The 17231-nt window shown below is 44.6% G+C and overlaps 2 protein-coding genes across 2 annotated transcripts in view; both read left to right on the top strand.

Moving 5' to 3' along the window:
• DNAH8 (dynein axonemal heavy chain 8) overlaps positions 1–17231 on the top strand; it is a 593210-nt gene that overhangs the window by 279272 nt on the left and 296707 nt on the right. The window contains exon 36 of the mRNA XM_050948396.1: positions 8273–8513. Coding sequence (XP_050804353.1) covers positions 8273–8513 — 241 coding nt within the window. The remainder of the gene's footprint in view (positions 1–8272; positions 8514–17231) is intronic.
• The window catches only part of LOC127048745 (uncharacterized), a 125968-nt gene that overhangs the window by 99287 nt on the left and 9450 nt on the right, over positions 1–17231 (top strand). The gene's annotated exons all lie outside the window — the stretch shown is intronic.

Below are 17231 nucleotides of genomic sequence, written 5' to 3'. Positions count from 1 at the left end.
AGCCTTCAGTGGTGAAAGAACAGGTTAAAGACTATTTAGAAAAGCTGAACATGCACAAGTTCATAGGTCTGGATCTAATGCAGCCGAGGGTGTTGAGGGAGTTGGCTGATGTGATTGCAGAGTCATTGGCCATTATCTCTGAAAACTCGTGGCGATTGGGGGAGGTCCCGGAAATTGGAAAAAAAGCAAATATAGTTCCCATATTTTAAAAAGGGAAGAAGGAGAATCCAGGGAACTACAGACTGGTCAGTCTCACCTCAGTCCCTGGAAAAATCATGGAACAGGCCCTCAAGGAATCCATTTTGAAGCACTTGGAGGAGAGGAAGGTGATCAGAAACAGTGAACTTGGATTCACCAAGACCAACCTGATTGCCTTCTATGATGAGATAACTGGCTCTGTGGATATGGGGAAAGTGGTGGACGTGATATAACTTGAGTTTAGCAAAGCTTTGGATACAGTCTTCCACAGTATTCTTGCCAGCAAGTTAAAAATATATGGATTGAATGAATGGACTATAAGGTGGGTAGAAAGCTGGCTAGATCATCGGGCTCAACGGGTAGTTTTCAACGGCTCAATGTCTAGTTGGCAGCTGGTATCAAGCGGAGTGCCCCGGGGTCAATCCTGGGGCCGGTTTTGTTCAACATCTTTATTAATGATCTGGATAATGGAATGGATTGCACCCTCAGCAATTTTGCGGATGCCACTAAGATAGGGGGAGAGTTAGATACGGTGGAGGGTAGGGATAGGGTCCAGAGTGACTTAGACAAATTGGAGGATTGGGCCAAAAGAAATCTGATGAGGACAAGTACAGAGTCGTGCACTTAGGACAGAAGACTCCCATGCACTGCACCAGGCCAGGGACCAGCTTGGTAAGCAGCAGTTCTTGAGAAAAGGACCTGGGGATTACAGCTGGATATGAGTCAACAGTGTGTTCTTGTTGCCAAGAAGGCTAACGGCATTAGTAGGAGTATTGCCAGCAGATCGATGGAAGTGATTATTCTCCTCTATTTGGAACTGATGAGGCCACATGTGGAGTATTGCGTCCAGTCTGGGGCAGCCCACTACAGAAAGGATGTTAACAAATTGGAGAGAATCCGGCAGAGGGCAACGAAAATGATTGGGGGCTGGGGCACGTGACTTCTGAGGATAGGCTGAGGGAACTGGGCTTATTTAGTCTGCGGAAGAGAAGAGTGAGGGGGGATTTGATAGCAGCTGTGACAGGATCAGGCGAGATGGCTACAGGAGAGTGTTAGAAGGCAGATATATTAGTCTCAGATTAAGTAGATCCCTTTTCCTTGGCTAAGATAACAGGGGCAGTTCCAGAACAAGCAGGAACTTGCTGGAACCAATTAAGGCAGGCAGGCTAATTAGGACACATGGAGCCAATTAAGAAGAAACTGCTAGAATCAATTAGGACAGGCTGGCTAATCAGAGCACCTGAGTTTAAAAAGGACGTCACTTCAGTTTGCGGTGTGCATGCGAGGAGCTTGGAGCAAGAGGCACTAGAAGCTGAGTGTAAGAAGGCGTACTTCTGGAGGACTGAGGAGTACAAGCATTATGAGACACCAGGAGAAAGGTCCTGTGGTGAGGATAAAGATGATGTTTGGAGGAGGCCATGGGGAAGTAGCCCAGGGAGTTGTAGCTGCCATGCAGCTGTTCCAGGAGGCACTCTAGACAGCTACAGTCCACAGAGCCCTGGGCTGGAACCTGGAGTAGAGGGCGGGCCCAGGTTCCCCCCAAATCTCCCAACTCCTGATCAGATACAGGAGGAGTTGACCTGGACTGTGGGTTCCACCAGAGGGGAAGGTCTCTGGGCTGTTCCCCGACCCACACGGTGGATCAGCAGAGACTGTGGGGATTGTACTCCTTTCTTTTCCCCACGCTAGTTGATGATGAGGTTATCTGAGTAAAACAGCAGATTTGAGCCACGAAAGTGGCCAAACTGAGGGCTGCCGTGAATCTCTGAGGCGAGCAAATCCACCAATAAGTGCAGGACCCACCAGGGTAGAGGAGGAACTTGGTCACACAGCCTTCAACTACCTGAAGAGGGGATTCCAAAGAGGATGGAGCTAGGCTGTTCTCAGTGGTGGCAGATGACAGAACAAAGAGCAGAGATCTCAAGTTGCAGTCGGGAAGGTCTGGGTTGGATATTAGGAAAAACTATTTCACTAGGAGGGTGCTGAAGCACTGGAATGGGTTACCTAGGGAGGTGGTGGAATCTCCATCTTTAGAGATTTTTAAGGCCTGGCTTGGCAAAGCCCTGGCTGGGATGATTTAGTTGGGGTTGGTCCTGCTTTGAGCAGGGGGTTGGAATAGATGACCGCCTGAGGTCTCTTCCAACCCTAATCTTCTATGAAGGGTTTTCTTTCTTTCATGTACATTCTCCACCTAATTCTCAGGTGGAGGCTTCGACAACGCAAATGTCAAGATTAGGATAATTTACATTCTATTATCAGTGACAGAGAAGGGAAAAGACTGGATTCTTTGAGAAGGAAACTATTCTCATCATCTTCTCTAACTAATAATCCATTATAACTCGATCCAGTTTCACCTGTGGGACAAAATTTCTCTGTTCACCACAACCCCTCTGATGACCACTCCAGAATGGCTAATGCCATCATTAAAGAGAGAGATTATGTTGCTAAACTGAGGGCATCCTTTGATGTCTCGTACACGTCTTCAAAATTGGTAGCAATAACCATAACTCTCAGAAGACATGCCTGGCTACCTTCCTTTTCTCTTCCCTAGGAAATGAAGTCTAAGGTCACCTTTTAAGAGGAGATTTCTTGCACCTCTTTTCAGATACCAAAGACAGAATTACCAACCTTATTCTTCTTTGTCATCATCATCTTATTTCAAGCGTAGACAGTGCTACTAGCAGCAACAACCTTCTACTTTTCAGTCATATGACAGATGCCCATTTAGATCCAAGACGAAGCAAAAGAATTTGTCCACCACTTCTTCTTTACTAGCAGTTAGTCTGCAGGTTTGACGTGATGTTCGAAAGTAGCAAACCAACCTTGGAGTCTGTTTCCCTTGCATTTGGAGACCATTTAGGCCAATGTTACACCGAATAGCTAAAGATCACCACTGACAAATAGGTTCTGGACACTATAAAAATGGTATAGTATCCAGTTAGACACCCAAAACAACTGCCCTCTCCCTCCCTCTTAGGGACCACTTCTTACAAGTTGGTGTTAAGAACTGAAATCAACTATATACTAACGATGGGATCAATATAGGAGATTCCAGTAAATCTCAGGAATCTGGGGTTTTACTCCCACTATTTCCTAATTCCAAAGAAAGATAGAGCTCTTCATCAGATATAAGATAAACAAGTGCAAAGGATTCACTTCAGAATGTTAGCTCTAAGTTCTATTATTCCTTCATATCCAGTCTAAATTGGTTTACTGCTCTCAGTCTCACACATCTTTGTTTTGCCATAGGGCAGGTCCATTTGCAATACAGGCCTTTGGCTTTTCCTCAGCATCCTGAGTCTTTACAAAATGTTTATCTGTAGTGGCAGCTTTTCTCAGAAGACAATGGATTTTTGTGTTTCCATATTTAGACGATTGGCTCCTAAAAGCAGCTTTAGAGGAGAAGCCAAAAAAGGTCACATAATTCACATGCTCTGTGTTCCAAAGTTTGGGTTTCTTAATAAAAGAGAAGAAATCCTTGTTGATCCCATCACAGAATGTTCTTCATAGGAGCTCAGGCTGATTCCAAAAAGGGCTTACCTTTGGGAGGAAAAATTCCTGAAAATAAAAGGAACCATTTAATCTCTACTTCAAAGTTCATCTCAGAAAGTAAAGTTCTTTCTATTATTAATAAGTGGATGGCATCATCCACATATGTCTTGCCTTATGCAAAATTAAGGATTAAACCACTTCCTCACTGCTTGGCAAAGAGCTTCAGACTGGGGTGTGAGGGGCAGACAAAACAGACACCCTGGTCCTCCAGGTTGGGCTTTAGGCACAGGGCTAACAACCCTGTCCCGTAAAAAACAAAATATGTTACAGAAACAGCGATGGAGAAATCGACCATTACTGTGTGTGATAGTCTTCAGGAGTCAATGACCCATATGACTGCCAGCGGTGAAAGCTGAAAGGAAGCCACTGGCATTAAGACTGAAGTGCTCAATACCAAGACAAAAAACAAACTTGGTTTGTGGAACATACGGACAATGTACGAAACAGGGAAGCTAGCTCAGGTCACAGCAGAGATGAGACGCTACAGCTTACACATTCTGGGTGTCAGCAAGAGCAGATGGATAGGATCAGGAAGATTAACAACAGCCTCGGGAGAAACAGTGACAGTGATGAAGAAGTAAAGGACAAATTCTACCTTACACTACAGGCAGAGTTAGAGAGGATACCTAACTATCATCATGGGAGACCTGAATGCCAAGGTCAGGAAGGACAACACAAACAATGACAGAGCAATGGGAAGACATGGGTATGGCACCATGAATGAAAATGGAGAAAGGCTTGTTGATTTATGTAATATGAATGACCTAGTCATTGGCGGAACCCTATTGAACATCATGAAATTCACAAGCTGACATAGTGTTCCCCAAATGGCAGAGATAAGAACCAGATTGACCATATCATGATAAATGGCAAATGGCAACGCTCACTGACAGATATGAAAGTGAGAAGGGGTGCAGATGTTGGCAGCGACCACCACCTTGTGACATAGATGTTAAGATATTGACAAGCTAAAGTCCCTTGATATACAGAAAGCCTTCGTTCTGCAGTCAACGAACAGATTTCAAGCACTTGCAGACCTTGATGAAGAGGAGGGGAATGCAAATGAGGAGATCCAGAAGAAGTGGGACAAAGTAACAGCAATTTATAAACAGAGCATTGAAGCCTATCTAGGCTACAGGTAGAAGAGAAGGAAGGAGTGGATTACACCCAGCACATGCAATGCCGTAGAAACCAGACGAGCTCTGAAGAAAAAAGTTTTAGATATAAAATCCCAGAAGCTAAAGGACAAATACCATGAGCAGTATAGCAAGGCACACCAGAAGGTCTAACGCCTTGTGAGAGCAGACAAATGGCATTTTGTTGATAATCTGGCAACAGAAGCAGAGGATGCAGGTGCTCGTGGTGAACAAGAAACCATCTACAAAATGATGCGGCTTATCAGTGGTAAACGGCAGACACCGACAAATACTCTCATCAGGAACAAACAAGGACACTTACTAACAACTAAAAAAGAACAAGAAATGTGCTGGACAGAGCATTTCAAAGAATTGTTGAGCAGGGAACCACCTAAAGACGAAGCAAACATCCAGGAGGAAGAAGATCTTGATATCAACACAGACACCCCAGTTAAGGAAGAGATCATTCAAGCCATGGGTTACTCACTGGAGAGTCCAATAAATCCTTTGTTGCTGCCTTTGCCAGTGCCCTTTGTTCCTGTGAGGCTGGGCTGGGTTTGTCCCATACATGCCCTGATGAGGTGTGAACTGCCACTCTGTTCTTGGAGAGTTTTACCTGGGCTTGTTTTAAGCCATGAGGACACATTTTCAGCCTCATAACTATATACATGAAATTACAATCTATAACATTACTATAGCAACAATGCTCAGTGCATCATGAGCCTTGTGAAGACACCCGACATGACAAACTTTGCATTGGATACCACACAATCATATTATAAGGATGAACATTAGGGTGCTGGGTGTTCCCTCAAGGTACAGAGTGTCACAATAACTTAAGTCACTCAGGGATGTGAATAATCACATGGCTGAGCAATGTAAGTTATACTGACCTAAGCGCCGGTGTAAACAGCGCTATGTTGGCGGGAGAGCTTCTCCTGCCGACACAGCTACCAGCTCTTTTGGGAGGTGGAGCAATTAAGCTGATGGGAGAGCTCTCTCCTGTCAGCATAGAGTGTCTTTATCAGAAGAACCTCTGTAGCACTTCTAGTGTAGATGTGGCACCAGTTGCATACATGACACCAGTCATGCCTCCCTCCCTTTTACGCTCAGTGTTATAGAAATACTGTCACAGGGTACCTGGTCCCTGTGAGTAGAGTTGGACTAAACTCCCTTGTGTCAGAACAGGTGAACCCAATCTAGACTATTAAAGGTGGTTGGACTATACCTGAGGCTTTAAAGGGCAGGGAATGAAGGAGGAGAGAGTGATTGAGACAGACTGTGCCTGTGAAAGAGAAGACATAGTGGAGTGGAGCTAAGTCCAATGGTGTGTCTCTGGAGGAAGGGGCCAGGTGGCTGGGGAAGCAGCCCTGGGGCTGTTGCTCCAGGAAGGGAGGACAGCTGATTAAAACTGAGAAGCTGTCAGGAGAGGAGCACCAGAGATCCCTCTGAGGAGTGGCCCTGAAGTCTGAGACAAAGGAGAGAGTTAAAAGACTGTTTTCTGTTTGTTTACTTGCCTGTTTTAAGAAAATAAACCATCCTCAAGGAGATTAGGAGTGGCAGTGTGTGTTTGGAAGCTGGGAAGAAGCTCCACCCTGTAACAAATACATAGTGATCAGCTAAACTAAGGCGCACATATGGATCATAAAAATATAACCAAAAATTCTTACATTCATCACACAACTTGGAAGGTGTTAATACTGGTTTTATGACCCATTACAAAAATGTGTATAACACACCCGGCTGTCTACTAACCCTCCATTGTCCTATAACTGCAGAGGTGTTAACTGCGCACTTCAATTTAAAAGGGCTCCTACACCATGTGTGAACCCCTGATGCTTAGCAGTCTGTCCCACCTTGTATTTAGCTTGGACACTGATTACTTTTTCCAGGTATGAAGAAGAGCTCTGTGAAGTTCAAAAGTTTGTCCTCTCTACCAACAGAAGTTGGTCCAATAAAAGATATTATTTCACCCTTGTCTCCCTCATATCCTGGAACAACACAGCTACAGCAATAATGTGACACAAGTGACATCCCTAGAAAGCTAAAAGTATATCTCAAACATACAGAGTACAGACACTAATTGTTTTCTGCACATATCATTCCATCCAAAATGTCAGGACCTTAGGGCCACAAATTGCTTTAGGCAAGATGTTAAAATCCTGCACCAGTTGCTATGCTAGATATCTGGGAAATATTTCTGGAGAAGAAATTGAGACTCCATCTACAAGTCTCTATTGGCATTGTTCGAAATAGTTTGAGGAACACTTGTAAAGTAGGTTTCCATTCTTCAACAGGTCATCCTTTGGTAGGAGGGTTTTAGTGGGTTGGTTCCCAAATAATTCTTTAAATTCCAAAGCTCTGGTTTTATATGGGGGGGAAACCACTTCCACTTCTATCTTTTATACTAGTCTAATGCTTAAAACTATTTTTTTCTTTTCTACTTATGTGATTCATTGCTCACTACTTCCTGTTAGTCAGGCGAGAATGTGTGCTACAGAATGTGAAATCTCTTACCTGATTTTCTTTCTGCTAGCAGGTTCTCCTCTCATCAGTCCACTGTGCTAATCTGATAAAACAACTGGAATAAAATTCATAACAGATTTTTTTCCCTAAAGGGAGAATTAGACACATAGTAGCTTGACAATTAGCTATAATATACCAAGTATATGTTTTAATGCTACTAATAAATTGCTGAAATATTTCTACAGCTTTGGAAGAATATTACTGATTGACTGAGTTGAAGGATTAGGTTTAGTTCTGAAGCCTTCAGCAATTATATTAATCTCTCTCCAAATTTTAAATTAACCCATTAGTAATGAATGAGAGGAGAAATGGCTAAGAGAAAATTATCACATAATAAATCTTGCATTTGCATTAGAAGATTAGTTTCTTGGAGTTCTGTTTAATCCACCACCTGTGTGAGAGTGGGATTGAAGGGATAATATTATGCTTTTTAGAACAGTGCTTACAATGATTTTTGCAGGAAAGATAGATACAGATACAGGCTGGCTCCAGGTTTTTTGCCGCCCCAAGCCAAAAAAAAAAAAAGCTGGAGTGCCACTGCTGAAGCAAAAAAAAAAGCTGGAGTGCTGCCCCTTGAAAAGTGGCGCCCTAAGCACATGCTTGGAACGCTGGTGCCTAGAGCTGGCCCTGCACTGATATCACTGGTACACTATTTAAATGAAATTGATATGTCAGCAGACTAATTTTTCAGCCATTGTTACTGAGAAAATAGTTTTGGTGAAACAACGGTGTCTGTTTTAAACCACCTATTTTTTCCAAATATACATAAAAATATTTCAAGATAGTTTTTGACAAAATATTAAATCAACAATATAAGAAGTGTACTACTGTATCAATTATTATTATTTACTGAATTAAAGGTGCCGCAAACTTCCCAAAGGACTTAAAAACTGGCAAGCATTTTTAGACCTCAAGAAGAGAATAGATGATTTTAGTGAGTCATGTCCTCTGTTGGAAATGATGACTAATAAAGCAATGAAGCAGAGACATTGGAATCGCATTGCTGAAACAACAGGACATCAATTTGATGTGGAATCAGATTCTTTTTGTCTTCGAAACATCATGGAAGCACCACTTCTTAAACATAAAGATGATATTGAGGTAAGTACATACATTGCTTTTGATCCTTCAATTTATATTTTCAGGAAAGAACAAAATATTACTTGTATAGAAGTTATATATAAGGACTTTTTGACTATGAAATAAAACATTATTCTGAAACAATGCATGGTAATGTTAAATAGTTGTTGTCCATTATAGAATCATAGAAATGTAGGGCTGGAAGTGACCTCAAGAGGTCATCTAGTCAAATCCTCTCTTTGCTGAAGCAGGTCCAGGTATACCTAGATCATCTCTGACATGTCTAATCTGTTCTTAAAAACCTCCAGTGACTGGGATTCCACAACCCCCCTTGATAAGCTATTTCAGTACTTAACTATCCCTGTAGAAAGTATTTCCTAATGTCTAACTTAAATCTCCCTTGCTGCAGATTATACCCATTACTTCTTGTCCTACTTTCAGTGGACATTGAGAACAATTGATCACCATCCTCTTTATAACAGCCCTTAACATATTTGAAGACTATTATTGGGTCCCCCCTCAGTCTTCTTTTTTTCAAGACTAAACATACCCAGGTTTTTAAACCTTTCCTGAACCTTTTATCATGTTTGTTGCTCTCATCTGGACTCTTAGAATTTGACATACTAATCCAGATGAGGCCTCACCAGTGCCGAGTAGAGTGGAATAATTACCTCTTATGTCTTTCTTATGCTGCCCTTGTTAATGCACCCCAGAATTACATTTGCTTTTTTCACAAGTGCATCACCTTGTTGACTCATGTTCAGTTTGTGAGCCAGTAAAATCCTCAGATCTTTTTCTGCATAGCTCATTATTTCCCATTTTATATTTCTGCATTTATTTTTTTCTTCCTAACTGAAATTTCAGTGTGTTTGTTCAATACTACATCACAAAACAAATTAAAGAATCTTAGCCAGAGATATACAACTTGTCCTATTTAGAATTAAATGCAACTCCAAAACATCTCTTTCATCCTCCAGCCAATCAAAATACGAAAGTACAAAGACTACAATATATAATCTGCTTCAAACTGAGGTAATTGATTTTGCAGGGAACAAGAAGGCTTAGGATTGTATTCCATTCCCACCCTGATGCCCAAGGGCTCAAAAAACTGAGGAGCACTCAATTTGAAATTCTTAAATAGATTTTTTTTCCAGAAGCTACAGTTCATGTTGGAGAACCTAAATTTCACTGCAGTAGCTATTCTCAAGAGGATTTTTAAAATTTTTCTCTAGCCTTGATTTGAAGAACCTCTACCAATGCACTGCATGAACCTCCCATAGGAGATGTCTTGGCTTCACATGCAACAGACAATGTTGTTAGTGTGCTGGTTTTCCTTTGGTCTGCCTGCCCCTCCATCTTCCAAAGTGTCTTCCAAAGTGCTAGTTAACACTGTTTTCCTCTGGCAAAAAGGGTTCATATACACCCATGTTGAGACTGCCTGCTCAGAGCACCATTCCTGGAAAAGGCTCACAAAGCTGCAGTCCCACAGCTCAGATTCTGTTCTGAAGCAAGATGGATTTGTCATCACCAAGAGCAGAATGACACCACATGGTCAATATTACTTCTGGGAATAATCAGATATCAATCTCCACATAAGTTTATTTCTGTCAGAGAACAGGATTTAGAAGCTGGTGGCCACAGGGTGCAATGTTATTCGATCTCTAGTCACATCTGTCAGTGATGGTCCCTTGAACCGACATACTGCTGAGTCCTGAGAAATTAAATCTAGCTATATGAAATTTGAGAGGTAATAATTAAAATAGGTTATTCAGATGCTTTTATTATATCCTTAGCCAGGGGAAAGTATTCCTAGGGCCTGGTCTATACGTAAGGCTGTATATATAGAGAGAGCTAAGTTATTAACATATAAGGATTCAGTCCAAGCAAGGGCAAAGCTTTTTCTTTTTTCTATGTTTTGTTTTAAATTCTTATAGTAAGTCTTAATATGAGCCGAAATCCTCAGACTTTAAAAGCCAAATAATAAACATTTCCAGCTCACTAGAAATGCAAGTGAGTGTAGGATTTTCCTTTCTTCCGGACATAAGAATTCTTGGAGCTGCCTCACTTCTAATCTCTACACCAATGAGGAGAATTCCCACTTAGGATCAAAATCTTTTATTAAAAACTCAGATGAAGCATCCCTTTGATCCCTTGTCAGAAGTGCCCTTAGATTTTTTAAAAGGCTTATCTCCTTTCAATCATTTCAGCAAAGAGAGTTTTCAGAAGTTAAGGTCTTACTGGGGAATAGCAGCTGTGCACCTCTTCATGAGGACAAAGATGTACTGAGAGTTAATTCTTTATTCCCAAAATAAACCCAGTTACAAAAAAATATTTTTCTCATCATTTTTGCCCACTATCAAAAAAACAAACAAACAAAAAACCCCCAGCCCTTTAAAAATCAAAGAAAAACAAAAAACGAAACAAAAAACTTCCACTCTTTTGGCATACTCTTGATGTCAAAAGTCTAAAAATCAACATTGAATGTAGTACCCAATTCAGAAAAATCTCCACTTCTCTTGGTCTATATACCCATCATAAACAAATGAAAAACAAGCAAATTAAAACAGAAGAAACATTGCAGTTTGTTATTAGATGGCTAAATGGGTGCATTTCAGATGCTTTCAAAGGTAGAAAACTTTTTTCCTCTTGAAAATTTATGCTTATTTATTCAAAGTAATTGAAGATTCATATATAACATACAGAGAGAGAGAGAGAGAGAGAGAGATGCAGTAGCCGCCTGGTCATGTTTCCACACCATCAGTAAGATTAACCATTTAAACATGTAGGCTTCATCAGTCCCTGCATTGGAGGTAGGGATTTGCACGTTATGCTCAACTAGCAACTGATTTATTTATTTTTTATAAAAGGGAGACATGTCCCCCTTGGGACTGTTACCTGATGTGCTGAGACTACCTCTGAGCCCATTTTCTCTGCCAGTTTGGGCCTTCAGAACCCTGCCTTATTGAGCCAGACATGCCAGTCTGCTCCAACGCAGACCCAGAGTCTGAATCATGTTCCTCAAAGATGCAGACTTAACTGAAAACAGCTTAAGAAGTGATCCTGTCTCTAGCACCCAGACACCCAGCTCCCAATAGGATCCAAACCCCAAGTAAGTCCATTTTACTCTGTATAAAGCTTATACAGGGTAAATTCATAAATTGTCTGCCCTCTGTAACACTGATAGAAAGATATGCACAGCTGTTTGCTCCCCCAGGTATTAATTACTTACTCGGGGTTAATTAATAAGCAAAAGTGATTTTATTAAATATAAAAAGAATTTAAGTGGTTCCAAGTAATAACAGACAGAACAAAGTAAGTTACCAAGCAAAATAAAACAAGACACGCAAGTCTAAACCTAACACATTAAGAAACTGATTACAGATGAAATCTCATCCCCAGAGATGTTCCAATAAGCTTCTTTCACAGACTGGATTCCTTCCTAGTCTGGGTCCAGCAATCACCCTGTAGTTCCTGTCCTTTGTTCCAGTTTCTTTCCAGCATCTCTTGGGGGTGGAGAGGCCATCTCTTGAGCCAGCTGAAGACAAAAGGGAGAGGCTTCCAGGGCCTTTTATATTCTTTCTCTTGTGGATGGAAACCCCTTTGTTCTTCTGTGCAAAGTCACAGCAACAAGATGGAGTTTATAGCTACATGGACAAGTTTTATGTTCATGAATGATTCAGCTTTTTGCAGGCCGATGCCATTGTTTCCATGTTAATTTAAGCATTCCCAGAAAAGCTCAGATGTGGGTTGGTATCTCCCGAAGTCCGTTGTCAGTTAAGTGTTTCTTGATTGGGCACTGTAGCAAGGCGATGAGACACCCCACAGCCCCGCGGGGGGACGAGCCTCCCCTAGCACCAATGTGGGCGGAGCCAGCAGGTCCTGCGCCCGCCCCCCACAGGGCAGGACACAGGCCAGGAAGTAGAAAAGCCCAGCGGCAGAGCTCACTTGAAGGCCAGCCACTGCAGAGGCCAGATGCCTGTGGCCTAGCTCTGGGTTGGGACATGCCGGGAGGCTGCAGCCGACACGAGGACTGGCCGGGCCAGCCAAGCCTACCCCTGGCCAGCTAGCCAGAGGAGCAGCCCAGCCTACCCCTGGCCAGCTACCCTGAGGAGCAGCCCAGCCTACCCCTTGCCACCTACCCTGAGGAGCAGCTGAGCCTACCCCTCGCCTGTTACCCGGAGGAACCGATGATGCTGGAAACCTCTGAGGACACCGCCCTAACCCAGGTACCCTACGAGGGGGAGTCCAGAGTAGCCCGGGGGCAGTTGACCCTGGTCTGACCCAGCTCAGTCAGAACCCATGTCAGTGTGTTGCGGTCAGGATCCCCACTGACACAGTGTCAAGTCTCCTGCTGCTGCTAGGGCCCTGGGGTGAGACACAGTGGAGTGGGTGGGCCTGTGTCCCCCCTGTCACCCCACTCATGGGTGGCAGTCTCTGCCTCGAACCAGACGCTCAGAAGCCTGAGCTCCAGACTGTTTATTTGCTGCCCTGCCCTGACCCAGGGCCTGGGCTCCTATTGGACTCTTGGCTCAGCCCCTGCTTAATGGCCTGAGCTCCAGACTGTTTGTTTACTGCCCCGCCCTGACCCACGGCCAGGACTCATAGTGAACTATTGCGTGGCGGTGTGATCCCCCACAGCTCCGCGAAGGGACGAGCCTTGGCTGAGCCCTTCTACAGGCACTTACTGAGAATAGTCCTTTCTCAAGAAGCTGAACAAATGCTTTACTGAGGTTACTTAGAATCAAACACATTGAGATACAAGTACATAGCCAATATTCATAACTTCAAATACAAAAATGATGAACACATACAGACAGCATAATCATAACCAGCAAACTACAACCTTTCCATAGATACCCCAGTTGATTTCTCTGTAGGAGACCTGGTGCAACCATATAACCCTGGTTGCAGCAATAATCTATATGGTCATAGTTCATGTCAATAATGTCACATCTACCTCCTCATTCATCCTTTGTTTCTCTCCCTAATTATTCCCTGTTATTGGACATCCCATTGCAGTTGATCTGTAGACTTTCTCCGTGAAGAACAGGAAAACTTAACCCAAAATCTCCTTTCTTCTAGCAGGAAAGTCTGGAGAGAGCTAAACCACCTGACAAAAGAATTATAGTTCTGAGGAAGGCTTAAACTGTCAAATTCTACTCCATTTTCTTTAGAGGCATGATATATCTGTCCTCCATTATTTGAGGTGAAATTCAAAGTTTATCCTGCTGGACGAAGTGTTTTTATATGATTTTTTCTGTCTAATAACCTGAGAACCAAAGTTTAAAGGAATTAGCTCTACAAAGCAACTTTGAAAGTATTTCAGACAGAATAATGCATTTATAGCACCTCCGAGCTGTGATTGACAGATCTTGAACCTTCCTCTAAAGAACTGCACACAAGGGTAAGCCCCCTTGTAATATATATTTGGCCTTTCCCTCTAGAAGAAAGGAAAATATTCAGGTAAGTTAATTTTTTCCTATTCCTTATCTCCCTACAGCAGTCTAGACCAATGGAAAAAATGTTCTTCATTTGATTGGATTAGTCACAAAGCAGAAATGCTTTTTTCAGCCAAGTGCCTCTAATTTCTTTTCTGCTTCCAGCAGTTCCATTGTTTTATGGAACATGACAAACAGCTTTAATAGCTTCAATCACCACAGCCACAGGAACTTTCTCTCCAGATAGCCAGCTTTTCCTGTTTAGAGTCCTGATCAACAGAGCCCCCAGTACTGGTAATTTCTCTTTGTCCACTTGCTTTAATACTTTTGATAGTCATATTGGGCTTAGAAGCCTTTCACAAGTGATGGCAGCTTCAGACTCTAGTTCAGAACCACTCAATCAGGTATACCTGGTCCTATAGCTGTTATAGAGGCACAAAGTTGGGCAGCCTCCTTTTAGAAACACAGTACACTTCTCAGTAGCCAAAAGGGAGAACATTGTGAACTCAGGAGCGATTCAGCTCCAGGGTGAACATTCCCTCAGACTGTCCAGTTCTTCTTTGAGTGATTGCATATGTCCATTCCATTCCTAGTGTGCCCACACCCCACACAGTCGCTGAAACTTTTTCCTTCGGTAATACCTGTCAGTGCAGCTCAAATGCACTCTGCTGCAATCATAAACGTCTAGTGCCTCTCCATACTGGAAGCTCTTTAACCAGCTGTCTGGGAGAGAGCCTGACTGTGGAGGGCAGCAGCAGCAGCCCACTCCCTGCCTGGACTCGGTTTCCGGGACAGGAATCCAACAAGCCAGAGGCCCCCCACAACCTCCCAGCAGTCTCTGTGCACAGCAGCAGCTGCCTGGGAGAGAGCCTGGCTGGAGACAGGGGCAGTCACAGTTCGCTCCCTGCCCAGGCTCAGTTTCCAGTGACAGGGGCTGACTCTGAGCATGCTGAAGGCAGTAGGGGCTCTGGCTCACTCGGCCACTGTCCCTGGAGCCAAGCCTGGGCAGGGGGCAGCCTGCCACCACCACAGCCAGGCGCTCTCCCAGGCAGCTGCTTGCTGCACCGGGCACCGTACCAGCACAGCCGGAAGAGGCTCTGGCCCCACCTCTGGTTCTGCCCCTTGTGCTCCCCACCTGGGTGGCTGCTTGGATGCTGCTGTGTGCTTTTGACATCGGTATAAAGGGCCCGGCCAACCAAGAGCCATCTTAATTTCTTCTTATTGCTTGTGACAGTCACTGGAACTGCTCTTCTTGCAAGCTGTTGGAGGAATGAAGTAGTACAAATCCATATCAGGTGCAAGGAATGAGGCCCTGAGGTAATGGTGAAGGAGATATTGAGTGGGGGCTGCTGTGAGGAAGTGTACATGTCCTGTTTCCAAAAAGTCAGCTACCATAGCTGCTAATTTTAGGGTCCCTGGGCTGGAGCCTGGAGTAGAGGGTGGGCCTGGGCTTCCCCCTCCCCTCCCTGATTAATCATTGAGACTGGGAGACAACAGAGACTATGTGAGGAAGGATTGTTTCTCCTGACCTCCCTTGTTGGCTTACGATGAAAATGGCTCAGTAAGCTGTGACCCTTGCCTCTAGAGAGAGAAGGGCTATATGGAGGGTTACAGTGAGCCTCTGAGGCTAGCAAAATCAAACAGAAAACGCAGGACCCACGGAGTCAAGGACAGAGCTTTGTCACAGAAGGTAGTTTGGTTTCTTTTTTTACCATCTCAGGGTTTCAGTCGACTCCCAGTGCTGAGGGATGCCTCAGTCATCAAGCATCAAGTCCTGCATTTCCTGAAATAAGTTTGTGCCTGTGAGCAATCTTCACTCAAGTTGCTTAAAGTACCTCCGGGAAGCTTGTATTGGAGAGAGAGCTGCCAAATTTGAAGTGACTTTAAGTCTCGCATGAAGAAAGATTGTGACGCAAGGCTAAAGCTTCTCCTCAAGGGTGGCCTTGAGACCTCCATCTGAGTCAGGTCAGTCAGACTCTGCACTGACTGCCTTGACATCAGTAAAGAGTGTGCCTCCTACCATACCTGAGTCCTGATACCACTCACCATCCCCCATGCCTAAGAAGAGGCATAAGAAACAGACTTCTGAAAGGGAAAGATCCATGGCACCGAAGTCTGCTAGGCATTGGGATAAGAGTAGAGTGCAGTCTAAGGCCTGGTCTACGCTACAGCATTAGGTCAATGTAAGGCAGCTTATGTCAACCTAATTTTGTTAGTGTACACACTTCAGCCTTGCTCCTACCGATGTAAGTGCCATACTGCACTGACATAATAACTCTACCTCCACGAGAGGCATAGGGCTTATGTTGGTGTAGTTAGTGCCATGCAGTATTCCTGTACACACTGTGTTACTTACCTCTATTGGCTGTCATTCTTGTAAATTTCATGGCTTTGCTGGAGCCATGAAGTTGACAAAAAAGTCGTCTCCCAGTTCCCCAGCCAGGCTGCTCCTCCGTCTCCACTCCAAGCAGGGCTCACCACCCAGGCTCCTGGCTCAGGCTGCTGCTAGGGCTCCCTGCACCCGGTGGGGAGCCCTGCTGCCACCGGGGTCCCAGCTCCCCACTTACAGCTGAGCTGCCACCCAGGTTCCCAGCTCCCTGCTCTGTCCAGGCTGCTGCCTGTGCTCTCAGCTCCCCGCTCCCCACCAGGAGCCCGGTTGCCCCCCCGGGCTCTCCACTCCGCATTAGGAGCACAGCTGTACCTGATGGTGAACTCCACACCTGAAGTCCGGTTGGCTGCCGTGCTCGCAACAAGGAGTGGGGAGCTAAGACCTCGGGGGTGGGATGGGGGGAACCAGGCTCCCGGTGGGGAGATCTGAGCCCAGGGTGGGGGCAGCTAGGCTCCCATTGGGGAGATCTGCACCCAGTATCCGGTCAACTGCCTTGTTCCTGATGGTGAGTGGGGAGATGGGCGATCGATGGGGAGCTGTGTGCTCTCAGCTCCCCACACTGCCCCTCTTAAGTCAGTGGAAGAGCTTCTGGTGAAGACACACACCATCAACAGAAGAAGGGCAGTGTGGACATGAAGTGGCTGTAAGTTGTCATAACATAGCTTGACTTAAGTTTATAGTGTAGCAGGGTGACAATTCACTGGCATGGCGCCTCCTGCTGGTTGTCCAGGGAATTAGCTCTTTTCCAGCTCCAGAGTCCCCTCTGCCGGCTGATGTCTCGCCTGCTGCTGGCCCCCATGTCCCTCCCAGACTCGGTGCCCCTTGTCCTTGGGCACTGCCCCTTGGCAGTATACCTGCTCTCTGGGTCTCCCCACCCAGTAGAACCCCCACCCACTATCCCCACCTCCCCTC

Source organism: Gopherus flavomarginatus, chromosome 4, assembly GCF_025201925.1.
Source record: "Gopherus flavomarginatus isolate rGopFla2 chromosome 4, rGopFla2.mat.asm, whole genome shotgun sequence".
In the NCBI taxonomy this organism is placed as follows: domain Eukaryota; kingdom Metazoa; phylum Chordata; order Testudines; family Testudinidae; genus Gopherus; species Gopherus flavomarginatus.
This window is presented reverse-complemented; position numbering and strand designations above follow the sequence as displayed.